Here is an 18,112-nt window from a genome sequence, read left to right as displayed (position 1 = left end):
GCAGGATGTGGGCTCTGTCCCTGAGCTGCTCCAGCAGCAGAGGGATGAACACGAGGTCCTGGGAATGCTGAAGCATCATTCCCACATATGGATCTTTCATTTCCAGGGGACTTGAGCCCTGGTGGTTATTTGGCATCACATCCCAGTGTGCGAGGTTTGTTTCTAGATGAGACTAAAGGAATCTGATCTCTGCTTTGGATGAGCTCTGAGGCAGAAGCTCTTCCCTGTGAGGGTGCTGAGGCGCTGGCACAGGGTGCCCAGAGAAGCTGTGGCTGCCCCATCCCTGGCAGTGTTCAAGGCCAGGTTGGACACAGGGGCTTGGAGCAACCTGCTCTAGTGGAAGGTGTCCCTGCCCGTGGCAGGGGGTTGGAACTGGATGAGGTTTAAGGTCCCTTCCAACCCAAACCACTCTATGAATGCTGTGATTGAAGGACAGAATATAACCTCTCGAGATTGTTCTTTTAGTCCTTTTTAGTTCATTTTGTGATAACAAAGCTGCTGTTTCAGTCCTAGAATAGCAGATCCTGTATGAAACACAAACCCATCAAAGCCCTTCTGTGTTCAGGCAGTGACTGCACAAGCTGCCTGAGCCAGACACTGCGGTACTGTGAGCCTGTGATGGGATGGGATGGGAGATGCTCTCTGCATCCCCCTCTGGAGCCTTTTCCATGCTAAATGGGTGAGGAATCCCCAGGTTCCCTCCTGCTTTGCAGCTCTGGGATTGAGGCAGACGTGTTCCATGTGTTCTATCCCCACATGTGAGCACTTCCATCCCAACAGACACTGCTGTCCTCAAGGCAGGGGTGTAAATGGGCTCCCGCATCCCTGTAGCATCCAACCCAGCAGATAATCACAGAGGTGCCCTCAAACACTGCTGGTTTCTAACAACCATCCCCTTCCATGGCAGCTGCTGGAGCCATTCCCAGTGTTATTCCTTTCCCAGAGGGTTTTCACTGTTCTCTTTTAACCTACTTCAGTGCTCACAGTGTAATTTCAAGCTAAGCTGAAGCTAAGCTTGGTTTAGAGTCGGTTTGCTCAGGACCCTGCCTGCAGATGCTTGTCTTCTAAAGGAGGAACTTGGATGAGCTGTGAGACAGCAGCTCCTCCAGCTGGGGTTTTCTCTCCCAAAAATAGGAATTGCTTTGAAGCAGCTCGGGCTGGAGGGAACAAATTCACCGAGGCCCCTTTTGGAGTGTTTCTAAACAGCTGAATGGGCTTGAATTGCAGTTTGAAAATGGGAAGTAATGAGCTTAAACTGCAGCCTGGAGAAGAGAAGGCTCCTCAAGGGGACACCTTAGAGCAGCTCCAGTGCCTAAAGGGGCTCCAGGAAACCTGGAGAGGGGCTTTGGCCAAGGGCCTGGAGGGACAGGCCAAGGGGAATGGCTTTAACCTGCCAGAGGGGAGACTGAGATGAGCTCTTGGGCAGAAGCTCTTCCCTATGAAGACCTGGAGCAACCTGCTCTAGTAGAAGGTGTCCCTGCCCGTGGCAGGGGGTTGGAATTGGAGGAGCTTTAAGGTCCCTTCAACCCAAACCACTCTGGGATTAAAAGAAAGCCAAGTGATGCTTGGGGGTGTCCAGCTGAAGCCAGAAGGAGAATCTTAAGAGCTTAAATTCGAGTTGGGCTGGTTCATTACACTTACAAAACTCCTGAGCAATAATAACCCAGGATCTTGATGCTTTCCTTCATATGGCCCAAACTGGGCAGTGGAAGATGGTGACTGAGTCTCATTTGATGCAGAAATGGCCTTTCCATCATCCCAGGGAGATGCACTGTCTCTGCTCTGGCTTTCCTGGGCCTTCATTTCTCTGGCCATTAGTTACAACTCATTCTAATTCTACACAACTCTCAACTTCTGTGGTTTTATTCTCCTTCCTTACACTGCATGACCTTGTGGAGCACGTCACTGATTCAAGGCAAAGCTGGTGAAGAGCTTTTGAGGTCTTGCTGGTGTCAGGTTGAACATATGGTTTGGTGCCATCAGATGTTCCATGGGTGTGTGGAACCATGGTGTGTGGTTGAACACGCAGCAGTGGGTGTTCTGTGCATGTCCACCCACATCTGGAGCAGCTGTTCAGGAGCTTCTAGAGCTGGAGATGGATCATAGCCTGGATGAGGAAAGGCTGAGAGAGCTGGGACTGTCCAGCCTGGAGAAGAGAGGGCTCAGGGAGACCTTGTCACCATGTTCCAGTGTTCAAAGGGTGGCTACAAAGCAGATGGAGACTGCCTTTGACAAGGAGTCCCATGGGAAAGATGAGGGGTGATGGGCACAAGTTACTGCTGGGGACATTCCGACTGGACATAAGAGGAAAAATGTTTCACATTGAGAACAACCATTGGAATAATCTCCCCAGGGAAGTGGTGACTCCTCAACGTTGGACACTGTTAAGATTGGGCTGGACAGGGTGCTGGGACATCCAGTCTAGGTCATGCTGTGCCTGGAAAGGTTGGACCAGAACATCCTTGAGGTCCCTTGCACTTGGATTCTAGGATTCCATGATGAACCTTTGCCTTGTAGAGAGAGCAGCCTCTGAATGGAGCAGTTTAAGTCTGTGACTTACCTGCAGAAGGGATTTTCCCTTCTTTCTCTCCTGATTCTGGAACCTTCAGCCCTGCAGCTCCCTACCTGCTGAGCCAGCAGCATTCCCCCCGCTCTTTGCCCACTGGATAGGTCGACTTTCACCCGGAGCCAAATGGATGGAGGGAACATCAAAAGCAGACAGCACTGCAAGGCCAGAGAGCTCAACCTGTCATTAGTTAAAAGCTCTCTAATTAGAAAGCTGCTTTACAAAGCTCAGGTTGAAATCAGCCTCCAGCTAAGCCAAGTCTGGCACAGCCCGTCTTGAACCTCTTGCAAAACCAGACCCTTTCTAAAAGAAGGAAGGTTCTGGTTTAACTTCTGCTTTATAAAGAGCTTTTCTCTTCTCTTACGGGCAGGTTTTTGCTGCTGCATCAGCAGCACTTATTTACAGCTGCTTATTCACTGACTGCACAAGGAAGCAGGTCCCAAAGGCTGAGCTTTGCTAAACCCACCAGGCTTTGATACTGCCTGCAATGGCAGCAGCAGGAAGATGGTGTTTGCTCTTTGGAGGCCTGAATAAAAGACTCTTTGGGGTTTGTTGTTCTTAAGGTTGTGTGGCCCAGGGTTGTGTGTAAGGAAGAAGCTCAGCAGGTTTAGTGGAGGCTAAAACAATTGGTTTAACTATTTTGAGGGTTTCCTCCAATGTTATCAGAGCTCCACAGGTCCTGCTTCCTGCGGAGTGAATTGGGATGATAAAGGGAGGCCGCATCTCAGGCTTGGCAATAGGAGAAAGGAGAAATTGTGCTTTCTCTTGTAAAAATAACAGCACTGGTGCTGTTTGCAGGTTAAAAACCATTCTCTTGACAGGCTGAGAGAGCTGGGCTGGTTCAGCTGGAGGAGAGAAGGCTCCTTAAAGGGACACCTTAGAGCAGCTCCAGTGCCTAAAGGGGCTCCAGGAAACCTGGAGAGGGGCTTTGGACAAGGGATGGAGGGACAGGCCAAGGGGAATGGCTTTAACCTGCCAGAGGGGAGATTGAGATGAGCTCTGAGGCAGAAGCTCTCCCTGTGAGGGTGCTGAGGCGCTGGCACAGGGTGCCCAGAGAAGCTGTGGCTGCCCCATCCCTGGCAGTGTTCAAGGCCAGGTTGGACACAGGGGCTTGGAGCAACCTGCTCTAGTGGAAGGTGTCCCTGCCCGTGGCAGGGGTTGGAGCTGGATGAGCTTTAAGGTCCCTCCCAACCCAAACCAGGCTGGGATTCCATGGAAAGCAGGTTTTGGGGTTGGCAGTTTGCACCTACCTGGGCTCCCACTTCCCAGATCCCATCTCTGCTATATATTTATCCCTGTGGTTTTGGGGGCACATCTATAAAGCAGGATGTGTCCATTGTAACTGGAGAGGACCAAGGGGAAAGCAAAGCAGTTACTACACAAAGACCTAAAGCCACTCCTTTCACCTCCAGAATTCCTGTTTGAAGGCAGCGTTTGCTTTTATCCTGTGACTCCTTCCCACCCTGTCCAAAAATGTCCTGGGCTGCCATAGCCTATCCCAGCCCTTTCCACACCAATCCGATAGGAGGAAATTCCTGATCCCTGCCAGGCTTTGAAGCTGCTGCTGGGGCCTCCAGCACCCTGATCCTGCTGGTTTTCCATCCCAGCCCTGGCTCTGTGCTGGTCCACAGGGAAATGGTGCCAAAAGCAGCTTGTGAGTGCTATGGTCCAGTGCGAGGTGTCCCTGCCTGTGCCAGGGGTTGGAACTGGATGATCTTAAGGTCCTTTCCAACCCAAACCGGGCTGGAATTCTATGCTCCAGCCCTCCTAGAAGGGATTTTCCACTTGAGCTTCAGTGCAGCTCTTAACCTCAGCTTATTCTAGCTGGACTTGAGCCTTGCCCTCCCCAAACCTTGCCTTTTGGAGCACATTGCCTTTATCTCCACGGTGCAGATTAACCCACCCTGTTGCAGATGGGCTGCGATGGCTGGGGCCAGTGCCCTATGCCTGCAGGGCTGGGGTGTTTGCCTTCAGCCTGGAATTCAGGCTGCAATCCATAGGGGAAAACCCCTGCATTGAACAAGCTGTTTCCAATAGACTTTTCCATCAGGGGGTTGCTCAGCAAGATTTCTTTTCTCTCTTTTTTTTTTTCAATGCCGAGAGGCTAAAACACGCCTGTGAAGTGCTGCCAAACACATAAATGAGGGCAGAAAGGTACCAGCTATTTATTTTGGCTGGCAGAGCTGTGTGCTGGGCTATGGGAAGAGGAGGAGAAGGAGGAGGAGGAGGGTGAGTCAGCGTTTCAATGCAGCAAAGATCATCTTCCACGAGGCTGCTGCAGGCGGAGGTTTCCCTCTAGAGGAATTCGCCGTCCTCAGCTCCTGGTTTCCCTGAGCATCCTCCAGCAGAGAGGGAAAACTGGTGTCCTCAGCATCAGAAGGACATGGAGCTGTTGGAGCAAGTCCAGAGGAGGCCACGAGGATGATCAGGGGCTGGAGCAGCTCCTATATGGAGACAGGCTGAGAACGTTGGGGCTGTTCAGCCTGGAGAAGAGAAGCTGCGTGGAGACCTCAGAGCAGCTTCCAGTGTCTGAAGGGGGCTACAAGGATGCTGGACAGGGACTCTTCATCAGGGACTGGAGTGATAGGGCAAGGGGTGATGGGTTCAAACTGAAACAGGGGAAGTTCAGGTTGGATCTAAGGCAGAAGCTCTTCCCTGTGAGGGTGCTGAGGCGCTGGCACAGGGTGCCCAGAGAAGCTGTGGCTGCCCCATCCCTGGCAGTGTTCAAGGCCAGGTTGGACACGGGGGCTTGGAGCAACCTGCTCTAGTGGAAGGTGTCCCTGCCCATCACAGCATGCGTGGACAGGTTGGCTCCAAGCAGAGCTGGTCTTTCCGTTGTGGTTTGTGCCTGAAGATCCATCACCTTCTCCATCAACTTCTCCCATCGCTTCTCCTGGAGATGTTCTGTGCTCACTGAGAGCTCCAGGCACCCGGGAAGAGCTGGGCAGCTCAGAGGTGCCCTCTGTGGAGGTACGTGCCCAGAGAGGACATGGAGACATAGCAGAACATGGCTGGACTCCGTGAGGACTGGGGTGGACATTTGGCCATGGCCACCACTGCTCTGTAGTGACAGCAGGAGAGTGCACCCACAAGCTGTCTCTGCCCACAGCACCAAGTGTGCTGCAGGTTTGGGTGGAAATGAAGGTTTTTATGGGTGTTTTTGTGCCTGAATTGCTAGTTCTGCTCAGAAGTATCTGTGTAGTGTCTGATGGGTGCAGGAGTTAAGCCTTTGCCACTTGCTGAGTGTGTGTTACCTACCTAAAACCTGGGATGGAGGGACTTTGGTGGCATTGATTGCACAAATAGGCACTTTTGAAGGTAGCTGCTTGCAAGATATGTGTGAGGGGGGCTGTGAAGCTGCCAGGAGCAGGGAGAAACGGGTCCTACAGCCCTGCTGCAGTAGGCATGGGCTCCTGTCCATCCGTGCATCACTCATGGTCCAGGGCACGGCCAGCACAGAACCTGCCCGCTTTGAGAGACATTGAGGTGCTGGAGCGGGGCCAGAGAAGGGCACCAGAGCTGGTGCAGGGCCTGGAGCACAAGTGTGATGAGGAACGGCTGAGGGACCTGGGGGGGTTTAGTCTGGAGAAGAGAAGGCTCAGGGGGGACCTTCTCGCTCTCTGCAACTGCCTGACAGGAGGATGGAGCCAGGAGGGGGCTGGTCTCTGCTCCCAAGGAACAAGGGATGGGACAAGAGGAAACGGCCTCAAGCTGCCCCAGGGCAGGTTTAGATGGAGATGAGGAACAATTCCTTCCCCAAAGGGTGCTCAGGCATTGGAACAGGCTGCCCAGGGCAGGGCTGGAGTCACCATCCCTGCAAGTGTTCACACCCCGTGTAGCCGAGGCCTCAGTGCCATGGGTTAGTGGTGGCCTTGGCACTGCTGGGAATGGTTGGACTGGATGATCTTGAAGCTCTTTTCCAACCTGGTTGATTCCATGATCCTATGATTCTCTGCTGCACCTTCACCCATCCTCAGCTTCTGCCTCAAGATGGCATTTTTGAGCTTTAAAACGTGCCCGAGGCTTTTGTGCATCCTTGTAACACATGAAAAGAGTTTTCCAGGCAACTTTCCCATTTGACAGCCCGTTGACCATGCTCTTCCTGTGATCCCCACCAGCAGCTTGGGTGAGGCAGGGAATACCATGGTGCACCCCCAGAGCTGGATGTACCCCATGTGTATTGGCAAAGCAATTCCTTCATGAATTCCTCATTAAACTTTGCCATGCCCAGTGCTGGCCGATGAATGTCCATGTTTCTCCCAAACCAAGGTTGGGGTCTCTCTGGAGCTCAGCTGTGGTGGCTGGTGCAGAAGGAGGTGATCCCATTGACTCGGTTATGGGGCAGCTCATTGCTGGTGCTGGGTGTTCCCATCCTGGGGTTGGGATTGCTCCTGGCAGGGGTGAGTGAAGGGGATGGGGGCTCAGGAGGAGGGAATGTGGTACTCGGAGCACTGGTTGGGGCATGGGGTGTCCACACCAGGATGTGAAAACCACCAAGACGATCATCCCCAACCTGGTGAGTTCCTTAGGGGTGATGCACATTGCCAGAGGAGATCCCAAAGGAAGATCAGTGAATCCCAAAGCAAGGTCAGTGTAGTCCCTCTTGGAAAGGCAGCAAGGAACCGGCTGCCTGACATGGGGTGAGGTGCAGATGGAGCCTGACAGTGTGAATTTGAGGTGTGCTGGATCCCTTCCTCGTCCTTGGGATCCCCCATGGGGTTTCAGGCCAGAAGTGATGGGATGCAAGGCATGAGGGAACACTGGGCAGTCAGGAGTGGATCCAGGGCCACATCCCGGCCATGTGCTCCCTCCTGTGCCAGAGGGACCATCAGGTCTGCTGTCACCCTGATGTGCTGGCGGACAGGTAACAAAGCACTGGGATAAACTGGGAAAGACTCACTCCTGGGTGCTCTTCCTGGCTCAAGTAATCCCAATCCAAGAGCCCTCAAGCACAACGTGCCCCTGGTACACACCAGCCCCCTGAGCCCAGCCCTTGGGCTGCAGGAGGTGGGAAAACCTCTTGGCTCCAGAGTCTTGGGGCTTGCTAAGGTAGGAAGGGGAAGTGTGGAGGACGTCTAGGTGAAGGGCTGCCCTCTTCTGTGTGTCGTGCATGCCCTTTCCATGCCTTGACTCCATACTCATTGCTCTGCCTAACCAGAGAGACGAGAACGTTATTTGATCATTGCATTGCTTTGGAGTGTGTGTGGTGTGTGCTTACAGCTCTGTCACGGCATTAACCAGGAGGACTGTTTTGTCTTCCCTCCACAGCCTGGAAGTGTCTCCTCAGGTAGAAACCAGCTCAGATGCTCCTTCTCATTTTCCTCCCTGCTCCCCTGCCCAGTTTGCTCCTGCTGCTGTAGCCCATCTCGCTAGCATGCCAAGCACTAACCTCTCTCCCGCTCTTGGAGACGGTCAATCCGGATGCTTGTCCCCTACCAACCCATTCCTCAACTCCCTGCAGAGCAATCCTTTCTTTGAGGACCTCCTCGCTGACCAGGTACTAAATTCTCCTTCACCTACTCACTTTCTCTCTAGTTTCCCGTCTGGGCCGCGTGCTTCTCCAGAGGTCGCTGGGAGCTTTTATTCCTCTGAGGATTCCAGTCCCTCTGCCTCCCTAAGACATAAAGACCCAGAGAGAGAGTCTCCAGCCCAAAGCGTTGGTGTCCCCGTTCCAGAAACAACTCCCCCATCCCAAGGAGACCTTCCTCCACCGGACAAGAAACCCGTGGTCCCTCCTCCCCTCTCGGAGTGGGACGAGACCTTCGATGCCTTTGCGACCAGCAGGCTCAAACCGGAGCTGAAGAAGGAGAACTTCTTTGCCTCGGTGGCAGCAGAGGGCATGGCTTTCATCGATGATCCTGGTGCAGCCAGCCCGACAGAAAGAGCAGCGGAGCCACCTCAGGAGAAGGGGACAAAGGCGTTTGAAAAGGCTGATGCACAGATCAGCACTGAAATACCCGCAACACTCCGGGCTTGGACCAACTTCTCTGGGTTAGATGTTGGGGCAAACCTGGTGAGCACAACCCAGGAAGCCACCGTGATAGAGGATGTGCTGAGCCCCGTGTCTGTGGGGTCGATGGGAAGGAGGAGGAAAAGCAGCACTCCTACAGTTTGGACAACCACGTTTGCATCGGGAAACCCAGGGGAGAAAGAGGCTTCGACAGCACTGAGTGCTCCAAACAGCGTTAGGAAGGAAGGGGACAGCAATGAGGAGGAACCCTCTAGTGCAGGGACAAACGGCTGGATGACCATAGCCACCGAAACCACTCCTGACCCATCAGAGAGCACCCAGAGCGTGGCAGGGCAGGAGCACGTGGGTCAGGAGAGCACGTTCAGCTCACGTCCAGCCTTCCTCAGCGAGGGCACCTTCGAGGCCAAGAGCAGCTCTCGCGCCGCCGCTTGCGTGTTGCCCAGAAGCACCTTCAGCCCCGAGCTGCCCTCCGAGCCCCTGCCGGGCAGCAACGTGGTGGCCGTGCCCCCGCGGGTGCTCTCAGATGTGGCCCCACGACGGTTCCCTGGGGTGCCCGAGCCCGGGATGGAGCCTCAGGGTGCTGCTGGTGAGGAGGACGCGTTCGACATCCGGACGTCGGTGTACCGGCTCCAGGCCAGCATGAAGCTCGAGGCCAGCGACAGCCGTGTGAAGCTCAGCTCTGACGTTCGGGAGAGGCAGGTTGTCCTCTCCCCATGGGCAGGCAGCCAAGAGAAGGAGGAGATGGTGGCCAGCTCCACCGCGCCACCACCCCAAACCTCCGAGGTGGTTCGCAGCCATGGGAGGTGGAGGGGAAGGTGAGGAGGAAGATGCTTGCGACCCACAACGAGGCAGTGAGGAGCAATGGGAAGAGATAGAGGGCCCAAAGGCAGAGGTGGAGCTGCCAAGCAGTGAGCCCTCTGTCCCAGCATCTCCCAGCCCACCCACAATGGGATTGGATGTAGCTGGGAGCGAATTCCCAGTCTCCAAGGATGTGGAATCTGCCACTGTGGACTCAACAGCTCATTTGGAGGCAGGAGCTCACGAGCTGGCAAAAGAGGACACCTCTTTGAGGGAAGACCCATCAGAGATGAATGAGACAGACGCAGCTGAGCACTTTGAGACCTGCCCATCAAAGTTCTCCCTAGATGGATTAGGCCAGTCGGGTTTATCCCCTCTGATGGGGACCGAGTGGGAGGTGGCCTCCAAACAGGAGCCATTCCCTGAGGACCTCAGTATGTCAAGTCTAAACCCACCTTCCAAGCTAGACCTGGCCCAGCAGGAAATCTTCTGGACAGCTCTGGAAGAGCAGGAAGCAGCCGGTCACCCCGCGGGTCTCAGCTCGGCACCACGACCCCAAAGGTTAGAGCATGGGGAGAGCCCACCACAGCCAGAGCTGGCGCGGGGTGATGGTGAGGGGCAGCAGGAGCTGGTGGCCGGCCCCATGGGGCAATCAGGAGGTCAGAGTGAGCCGTGTCACCCCATGGCAGTGGCTGTTCCTCCCTGGGAGGCAGAGCAGGGCAGCCCCTCCAGCAGCGAGCCCGGGATAGACTTCAAGAAGGCTGATTTCTGGAAGCCACCTGGGGCAGAGGAGAGGCACAAACAGGATCCTTCAACCCCGAGAAACCCCTTTGCTCCAGCACTCAGCCCAAACACCCCAACCAACCCCTTTGTGGAGAAGCCACCAGACCCTGTCCCTGTTCAACCTGTCCTACCCGAAAGGTTTGCTCAAGGAGGCTCCAGCTTCTCCAGCCTCCAAGAGGAAGCTCTTGGGCAAAGCTTCCAACCCACTAACCTCCCCGGGGACGTGTTAGGCAAACCCTTCCTGCATGACCACCAGCCCTTGGCCTTCTCCACCCCTTTCCTCGTGGCTGCAACTAACCCAGAGCAGTTTGACTTCCCTTGCCCCTGCCCTGCCGCCACCAGCCGCGCAGCCGCCCGGCCCTGCCCTATGCCACAGCCCGGGGACACACAAGCTTCAGCGCTCCTGGTTTTGCCCAGGGAGACACAGCCAGCTGAGAAGCCCTTTTTCCAGCAGATTTCCAGGTGAGCATTCCGGGGAAGGCGAAGGGATGTTGTATTTGGTAGAGGTGAACCCTGTCTCCCTTCTGCTCTTAGCAACGGGGTTGGTAAGTGGACCCCTCAGCAGCTGACACCAAGGAGGATGCTCCATGTGTTGCTGCAGGGACTCTTCCCTCACCTTCCTGTGGTCCCAGAGAGTCCAGGCTTGACCAGCTTGAAGCTTTGGCTTTCTTGGATCATGGGGAATGGCCACTGGTGTCCTGTGCTTGCCCTAAAGTAAGGTAAATGGTTTGATGCATCCAAGACCTGCCCCAGCTGAAAACGCAGCAGAACTGCATCCGCATTGCACTCGGTGCTAAGTTTGGCTCCATCATCTTCCCTGTGCTTGCAGTAGGTGCCTTTTCCATGTCTGCCAGGATTGCTTCCAGCTGTTCATGCTCTCATGAGTTCCTTCATGGCATGTGCACAGCTCCTGCCCCTTCCCTTGTCATTCACCTTTGGTTTCTTTCCTTTTTAAAGGACCATCAGGGACTAAAAACCTTCTTCTCTCCATAGACAAAAGCGGTGCCACCAAGGTGGTGGCAAAATGCTCATCTCCCCTTCCTCCTGCAGAGATGCCCATTGGTTATGAAGCCAAGGGATTTAGCCTTAAGGAGAATGGGAATGGGAAGGGGAGGTATCGTGGTGGTGCATCAAGGAAAGAACGGGCTGTTTCTCCTCCCAGGTCAGCTTTGGGCTTGTAGAAATGCCATGAGAAAGATGCTGAGTTGAGGGTGAGGACTCTTGTGTCCTTCAGTTCATTGAGTTCTCTTGGTGCACCTTGCCCTGGTCCGCCTGGGCAGGAGAAGATGGTCATGGGCTCTGTCTGCCCAGAGTATCAAGGATCAAGCTCTTATGGTTTACATGGAGACCTGAGTCTTCTGGCAGGGATTTATTTGATCAACCTCAGAAGGCAAATGGAGCTTCGTGGGGACACTGAGATGATAAAATCCCACCTGGCCCAAGAGTAGTGTTGGTCGTGGGCCTGGGGAGGGAGGCAGGAGATGGGGACAGCAGAACTTAGCTGAGCTCCAGCCCTTCTGCATGGGCATCCCTCCTTGGCTTCAGTGAGGGTCTGATGTCCAACATGACCTTGGGAGCAAAGACCAGCAGGAGATGGGGCTGGGAGCTGGTTTGGGGTTTTATCCCTTCATGGAGGCCAGATCCTCAAATCATTCCCAATTGGATTATTCATCCTCCAACAGATAAGCTGGGTCACAATTTGTGGGTAGAGATGGAAGAGAAGTGTCCTGCAGTCCCAAAGGGTGGATTTAGGCGACGAATGTAGTCCCGGGACACTCCACGTGGATGGTACATGGTGGTACATGCTCACAGTCATCTTCAGGCTGGCTCATGGGAGGAAAAGGGGCTTGGTCCTAAGAGCTGGTCATCATGTCAGTGCTGGCTCCTGTCATGGTGCGTGTCTGAGAAGTCCTTGAACGTCTCTGCTCTGGTTCCTCTGCCTGTAAAACGTGGAATCTTGCTGCTGTGACTGAAGAACCTTTGGAGGAGATACCTTGGAAGAGTTTTGAGGTCTCTGTGGAAGACTCTGAGGTTCTGCACTACTTCATAAGATTGGGGAGATGGGAATAATTGTCATGGGGGGAGAGAGGAAAGCTGGAAGGGCCCTTTTCCAGGTCCCCATGTTTGCCTTTCCTGGAGTCATCTCCTTAATAAGATGGTCAGTGACACGCAGGCAAAGAAAAATGGGGTAGAAATAAGGTGGAAGGAAAAAGCAAAGACTTCAGAACAGACATTAAGGCTCAGCTGGGACAAAAGTGTCTTTCTCTTCCATGTGATGAAGGAGCAGTGGAACCCGGATTGGTATGGATAGCTGGTGTGGATTATTGGGAATCTGGTGTGCTGGGATTACGTGCCAGGGATGGAAAGTCCTGCAGGGTCCCATGTCCTCTTCCCAAGTGACCAGAGGGCTCAGTGCTGGTCACCTTGTCCAAAATGGGAAGCTAAGTGGTAGACTTGTATATCTGAGTGACACCAGCACCTCCTGCCTGGTTTGGATGGGACACAACCTGCTCACAGGGAGCTAGGAGGCTGGAGCAGCTTCTGGTGTACTGCATTTGAAGATGGAGCCAGGGAATTCTGCCTCTGGAAGAGCACGTGTTGGGATTGTGTTTGTAGGTGCTGCGGTGAGGAAGGGCTCTCACCACAAAGCTGGTGCTGCTGGGGTGAGGTGGGTGCTCGGAGCATCAGTTGTAACACTCGGGTGTGTGGAGGATCCCCCTTTCTGCGCTGTGGGGAAGGGGGGATGGTGCCTTCCCAGCAGGGAAGGTGCCTCTGGTGGGACCTAAAGGACAGCCCATGACAGCGCGTTGGGGCCTCCACTGCCTTGGAGCACTTGGGCAGCTCCTTAAGTGATGGCAACTCTGGTGTGTGACTTGAGGTGTGATGTGGCACTTGTAGGGGACAGGATTGGGGACATCAGAGGTGCTGAGGTGATATTGGCACGTGCTGCTTTGGGCCTTCCTCTGCTCTGGAGCCAGGCTGAGAGAGCTGGGCTGGGGCAGCCTGGAGAAGAGAAGGCTCCTGAAGGGGACACCTTAGAGCAGCTCCAGTGCCTAAAGGGACTCCAGGAAACCTGGAGAGGGGCTTTGGACAAGGGTCTGTAGGGACAGGCCAAGGGGAATGGCTTTAACCTGCCAGAGGGGAGATTGAGATGAGCTCTGAGGCAGAAGCTCTTCCCTGTGAGGGTGCTGAGGTGCTGGCACAGGGTGCCCAGAGAAGCTGTGGCTGCCCCATCCCTGGCAGTGTTCAAGGCCAGGTTGGACACAGGGGCTTGGAGCAACCTGCTCTAGTGGAAGGTGTCCCTGCCCGTGGCAGGGGGTTGGAGCTGGAGGAGCTTTAAGGTCCCTTCCAACACAAACCACTCTGGGATTCTGTGATGAGTTGACGGTGCCATTTGGAGCTGCTTATCTTCAGATCTGGCTGGGACGAGCAGCTGACCTGCTGCTCTGCTTCCCCAACCCTGTGTTTTGAGGAGCAGGAGAACTCCTACAGCGGTTTGTAGGATCTCTCTCCATCCTTCTGAGCTGCCCAGGAACCCTGGGGTCTGTCCATGTGGTTGGACACCTCTGACAAGGAGTGACAAGGACATCCTTCGGCTTGTTGAAGCTGGTCAGTGGCTACCACTGCTGTCCTCTCCTAGCAAATGGATGACAGAAGGCATCACTGTGGTTGAAGAGGACTTCAGATGTGCCTTGTCGGCATGACAAGGAGACTGCTTGGTGTGTCCTGATCCTGTCACCATTGACATGGCACGAAGACACCAGCCTTGAGGGCTTGGGCCACCCACCTGATGCCTCATGTGATGGGTGAGGCTGGGACAAAGGTGTCATCACAGTCCTGGAGCAGGGTTGAAAGCTTTCAAAGCAGAAATAAAGCTCATTAAGCACAAGCTGGACTCAAGAGGTGTCAGAACCAGCTTAGCAACAGCTCACACCATCACTGTGGGTGTCAGTCCTCCTCCTCCAACCCATCCTACCAACTCCCTGAGGTCCCCATTTGTAAAGAGAGACTGTGCTTGCCCACCTTGCTGAGGTCCCCCTGCTCCTGCAGCGTTGTTTGGATGCCCAGCACTGGGGATTATCCCTTTGCTGCTGCATCTGGTGGGAGCAGAGACTTTGAGAGCTCCTGGTGGAATTTACATCGGAGCTGGAGCAGGGCCTGGAGCACAAGTGTGATGAGGAACGGCTGAGGGACCTGGGGGGGTTTAGTCTGGAGAAGAGAAGGCTCAGGGGGGACCTTATCGCTCTCTGCAACTGCCTGACAGGAGGCTGGAGCCAGGAGGGGGCTGGTCTCTGCTCCCAAGGAACAAGGGATGGGACAAGAGGAAATGGCCTCAAGCTGCCCCAGGGCAGGTTTAGATGGAGCTGAGGAACAATTCCTTCCCCAGAGGGTGCTCAGGCATTGGAACAGGCTGCCCAGGGCAGTGCTGGAGTCACCGGCCCTGAGGATGTTCACACCCCGTGTAGCCGAGGCCTCAGTGCTGTGGGTCAGTGGTGGCCTTGGTAGTGCTGGGCATGGTTAGACTTGATAATCTTAGAGGTCTTTTCCAACCTGGCTGATTCTATGATTCTATTGTATGATTCATCCCGAGTGTGGTGCCAAGGATTCCTTGTGTGTTCCTTGCAGGACAGTAGCATCAGGTCACTTCTCTTTCCATCAGACTGAAAAGCAAAAGTTAAGCCCAGAAACAATCTTTTGGGTGAAGAGTGAGGCCAAAATAATGAAACTGTAATTCCTCCTCACGTGGCAGAGAAGGTGCCCTCAGACACAGTCTCCTCACCCTCCCTTTGCCTGGTGGAGGGGGACAAATTCTGTGGTGTTTTCCAGGCAGGTGAGTGCAGCTCTTGGGCTGAGGCAGTTCAGGAACCGATGCTCAGTGGTGCAGGAGCATCCCTGAAGCATCAGTGGTGACCCCAGACACTAACCTGGGGGCTCCTGGACCCCAAACCCCCCCTCTGGGCAGTGGTGTAGCAGCCCAGATGACATTGCAGCTGGGTTGAACTTCCCCAGTGGCTGGTAGTGGGAGTTTTGACCCCACAGGACTCTTCCTCAGTGTGGACTGAGCAGCAAGGTGAGGACATGGGATCTGCTCCATATCTCAGCTGAACACACATGTCCTGGAGCTCCTTATCTCACCTCTGGGTGGAAATAGTGCCAGAGGAGCACTGTGGGCTGCCCTGCTCTGCAGGACATGGGCTCTCCTCTCCCTCCTCAGAGCAGCTGAGCTGTGTGTGGAGCTGACTAAATGTGATAAGTGGGTCCCATCCCCATAAAAAGCTGTGGCCTGCCCCATCCCTGGCAGTGTTCAAGGCCAGGTTGGACACAGGGGCTTGGAGCAACCTGCTCTAGTGGAAGGTGTCCCTGCCCATGGCAGGGGCTTGGAACTGGGTGAGCTTTAAGGTCCCTTCCAACCCAAACCTATGAGAACCCTAGGGAGATGTATCAGGGTGTTGCTCCCTAGCTCAGGAGGGTTTTTAACTGTCCCACCTCCTTGTTCTCCTTAGTCCTCACCCAGTGAAACCCATCAGCGCTGCGGTGCAGGAGGTCTCCAGTGAGAAGAAGCAGCAGCACAGGTCCAGCCTGACGACTGCTCTGAGCAATGGGCTGGAGAAGCTGAAGACAGTCACCACGAGCAGTGTCCAGCCTGTGGCCCCCATCCGCTCACCTGGAGAAGACAGGACTCCAAGAAGTTAAAGGTAGGAACGTCCCTCTGAGGGGAGAGCTGCGTTCCCACCTCCTCCAGATGTTCCGTAGCTGGTGGCAGAGGAGGAGGAAGCTGGTGTGGGAGGAGGTGGAACAGGGTCCTGCCACAGTGTGAGCAGAACCATGTGTGTTAACCCACACATCCTCAGTCCTGGTTGCTCTTCCTCCATGACCTGGTCTCTGGACCTTCTCACCCTGTTGTTCTCCCATTGCTTGCTTTGTTTTGGGGGTTTTGTTGTGCCAGTGCCTGGTTACCCACAGAGATGAGAGGATGGGATGGGATAAGTGCCTGATGGAAGGCCTGAAGGCAGAGGGGAAAGTGCTTCCTGGAGCCTTGTTCATGCCTCTTACTGGGCTGTATTCCAAATGCTGGCGTGTTGAGGCAAGCAAAACACCCATGTGAGATGTCTGTGGGCATGGTGTCATGGGGGTTCCTTCTCCTCCTTGTCTCCTCCTCCTCATCTCCTCCTCTACTGCTGCTCTGTTTGCCTTCCAACCTGCCCTGTAAAACGCTGCTGCTGGGATTCACCTGGGTGGAAGGACAAGTACAACCTGCTGTGCCCAGAAAGCCCTTTGTGGTTCCACGGGTAGTTCATGTTGTGGGTTCTGAGCATTTCACCTTACCTGGGGTGGGATCTGCCTGGGTCCTGCTCCCCTGTGCTGCTCCAGCCTGTTTGGAGACCTGAAGACCTGAATCCCTCAGAGCTCTCATCCTCTGGGAGCTCCTGAAGGGATTTCAGCTCTTAATTCTCTGCTGCTGCTGGAGGACTGAGGAAAGTGGAAGCCCCAGAAAGGGGGGTAGCTGCTGGCAGGTGAATGGGCTCTGTTGTGCCCCCACCTTTAGCTTTATCTATTGGGGGACAGGGGCTTTCATTTGACTTCAGGTCCCTTCCAACCCAAACCATTCCATGATACGATTCTGTGGCTCACTGAATGTTCCTCTCGGTTTCTACCCCAGGATCCCACCGTTCTGGACCAGGCAGCCAAGTATTATCACTTGACCCACGATGAACTCATCGAGCTCCTGCTGCAGAAGGAGAAGGAGCTGAGCAAGAAGGAGGAGCACATCCAAGAACTGGAGAACTACATTGACCAGCTGCTGGTCCGCATCATGGAACAGTCTCCAAACACTCCTCCAGATCCCACTGGGAGAAAACAAGAGCAAGTAACCTCTCCCAGAGACCAGCACTTCTCCAACAAACACGCTGCAAACACCCCTGCACTCCCCCTCCTCTTCCAAGAGGGCTCCAGTGGCTTCTGTTTGCCAAAGGTTATCTGCTCCTTCCCAGCCCAAGCTTATCCCAGCTCTGGCTCCAGGGAGCTGTAGGGTGATGGGCTGTCACCCACCCTATGGGGAGGAGCAGAGCCCTCCCCATGAGGCAAATGCCTCCTTAGGTTCCTGTCGTGACCGAGCAACATCTTCTCAGGCGCTCATCTGCCAATGCTTTAAGTGGTCCATGGGCGTTTGAGAGCTGGAAAGCAACCACCTTGCCCATGTCTTCATCCTGCTGCTGCTGCTCTTCTGCCCCACACTCTTCCATATCTCTTCTCTGAAGTGGTGTACGCTGGCTGATGGATGGGGTTCAAGTGGTAGACATCAGGGATGCTTCAACTCAGGCTCTACCAGCATGAAGGTAACTAAGGGAAGGAGCTACTGTTGGACACCTCGTTCCCTTCCTGTTGTGCCCCCAAATGAAGGGTCTCCATCTGAAGAGCTGGCTCCACTGTGCCACTACCCGACCATATGGGAGATGCTGCTGGAGTTGGAGGCCATAAAGAACTCAAGCCAAGGTCACTGCCCAACCATGAGTGGTGTTGGTTCCTTTGCTGTGTGCACAGTCGTGATGCTGCCTCAGTTCCTCAGCTCAAAACTCTCCTGTGTCCACAGGAATCCCCTTCCAGTGCTGCCCCCACCACTGACTTGGTGTTGTCTTCCTCAGTGCAGCAGGAAACACCATCAGGACTGAAGCTCGTGTGTGGAGATGGGTGTCTGAGCACCCACCACCTCTGTGTGTGGCACCCTGCTAGGTTAGGTGTGCATCCAGCCCTCGCTGTCAGAGCTGGCAGGTCAGTCATCACCACAGACCTCCTTCAAGCCGGTGATGGCACCAAACACCTCGAGTTTTACCACATCCACGCTCTGGTGTCAGGTCTGTGGTGGCCTGGGCTCACCTGGAGATACTGTAGGCCAGTTCTCTTGGGAGTTGAATGCTTCTTGCTGCTGACTGTTGAGTGACCATCCCAAAGCCTCTGGTTTAGGTGGTGTAACAGCCATACGGACGGTGGCCTGA

General features: G+C 54.6%; 1 protein-coding gene across 1 annotated transcript in view; it reads left to right on the top strand.

Moving 5' to 3' along the window:
- Positions 1 to 17,089, top strand: part of RAB11FIP5 (RAB11 family interacting protein 5) — a 35,814-nt gene extending 18,725 nt beyond the window's left edge. The window contains 4 exon segments of the mRNA XM_030491416.1: positions 15,623 to 15,789; positions 15,792 to 15,814; positions 16,780 to 16,947; positions 16,949 to 17,089. Coding sequence (XP_030347276.1) covers positions 15,623 to 15,789; positions 15,792 to 15,814; positions 16,780 to 16,947; positions 16,949 to 16,990 — 400 coding nt within the window. The 3' untranslated portion in view covers positions 16,991 to 17,089.
- Positions 17,090 to 18,112: the final 1,023 nt, after the last annotated feature.

The sequence above is a fragment of the Strigops habroptila genome, chromosome 7 (genome assembly GCF_004027225.2).
Source record: "Strigops habroptila isolate Jane chromosome 7, bStrHab1.2.pri, whole genome shotgun sequence".
In the NCBI taxonomy this organism is placed as follows: domain Eukaryota; kingdom Metazoa; phylum Chordata; class Aves; order Psittaciformes; family Psittacidae; genus Strigops; species Strigops habroptila.
This window is presented reverse-complemented; position numbering and strand designations above follow the sequence as displayed.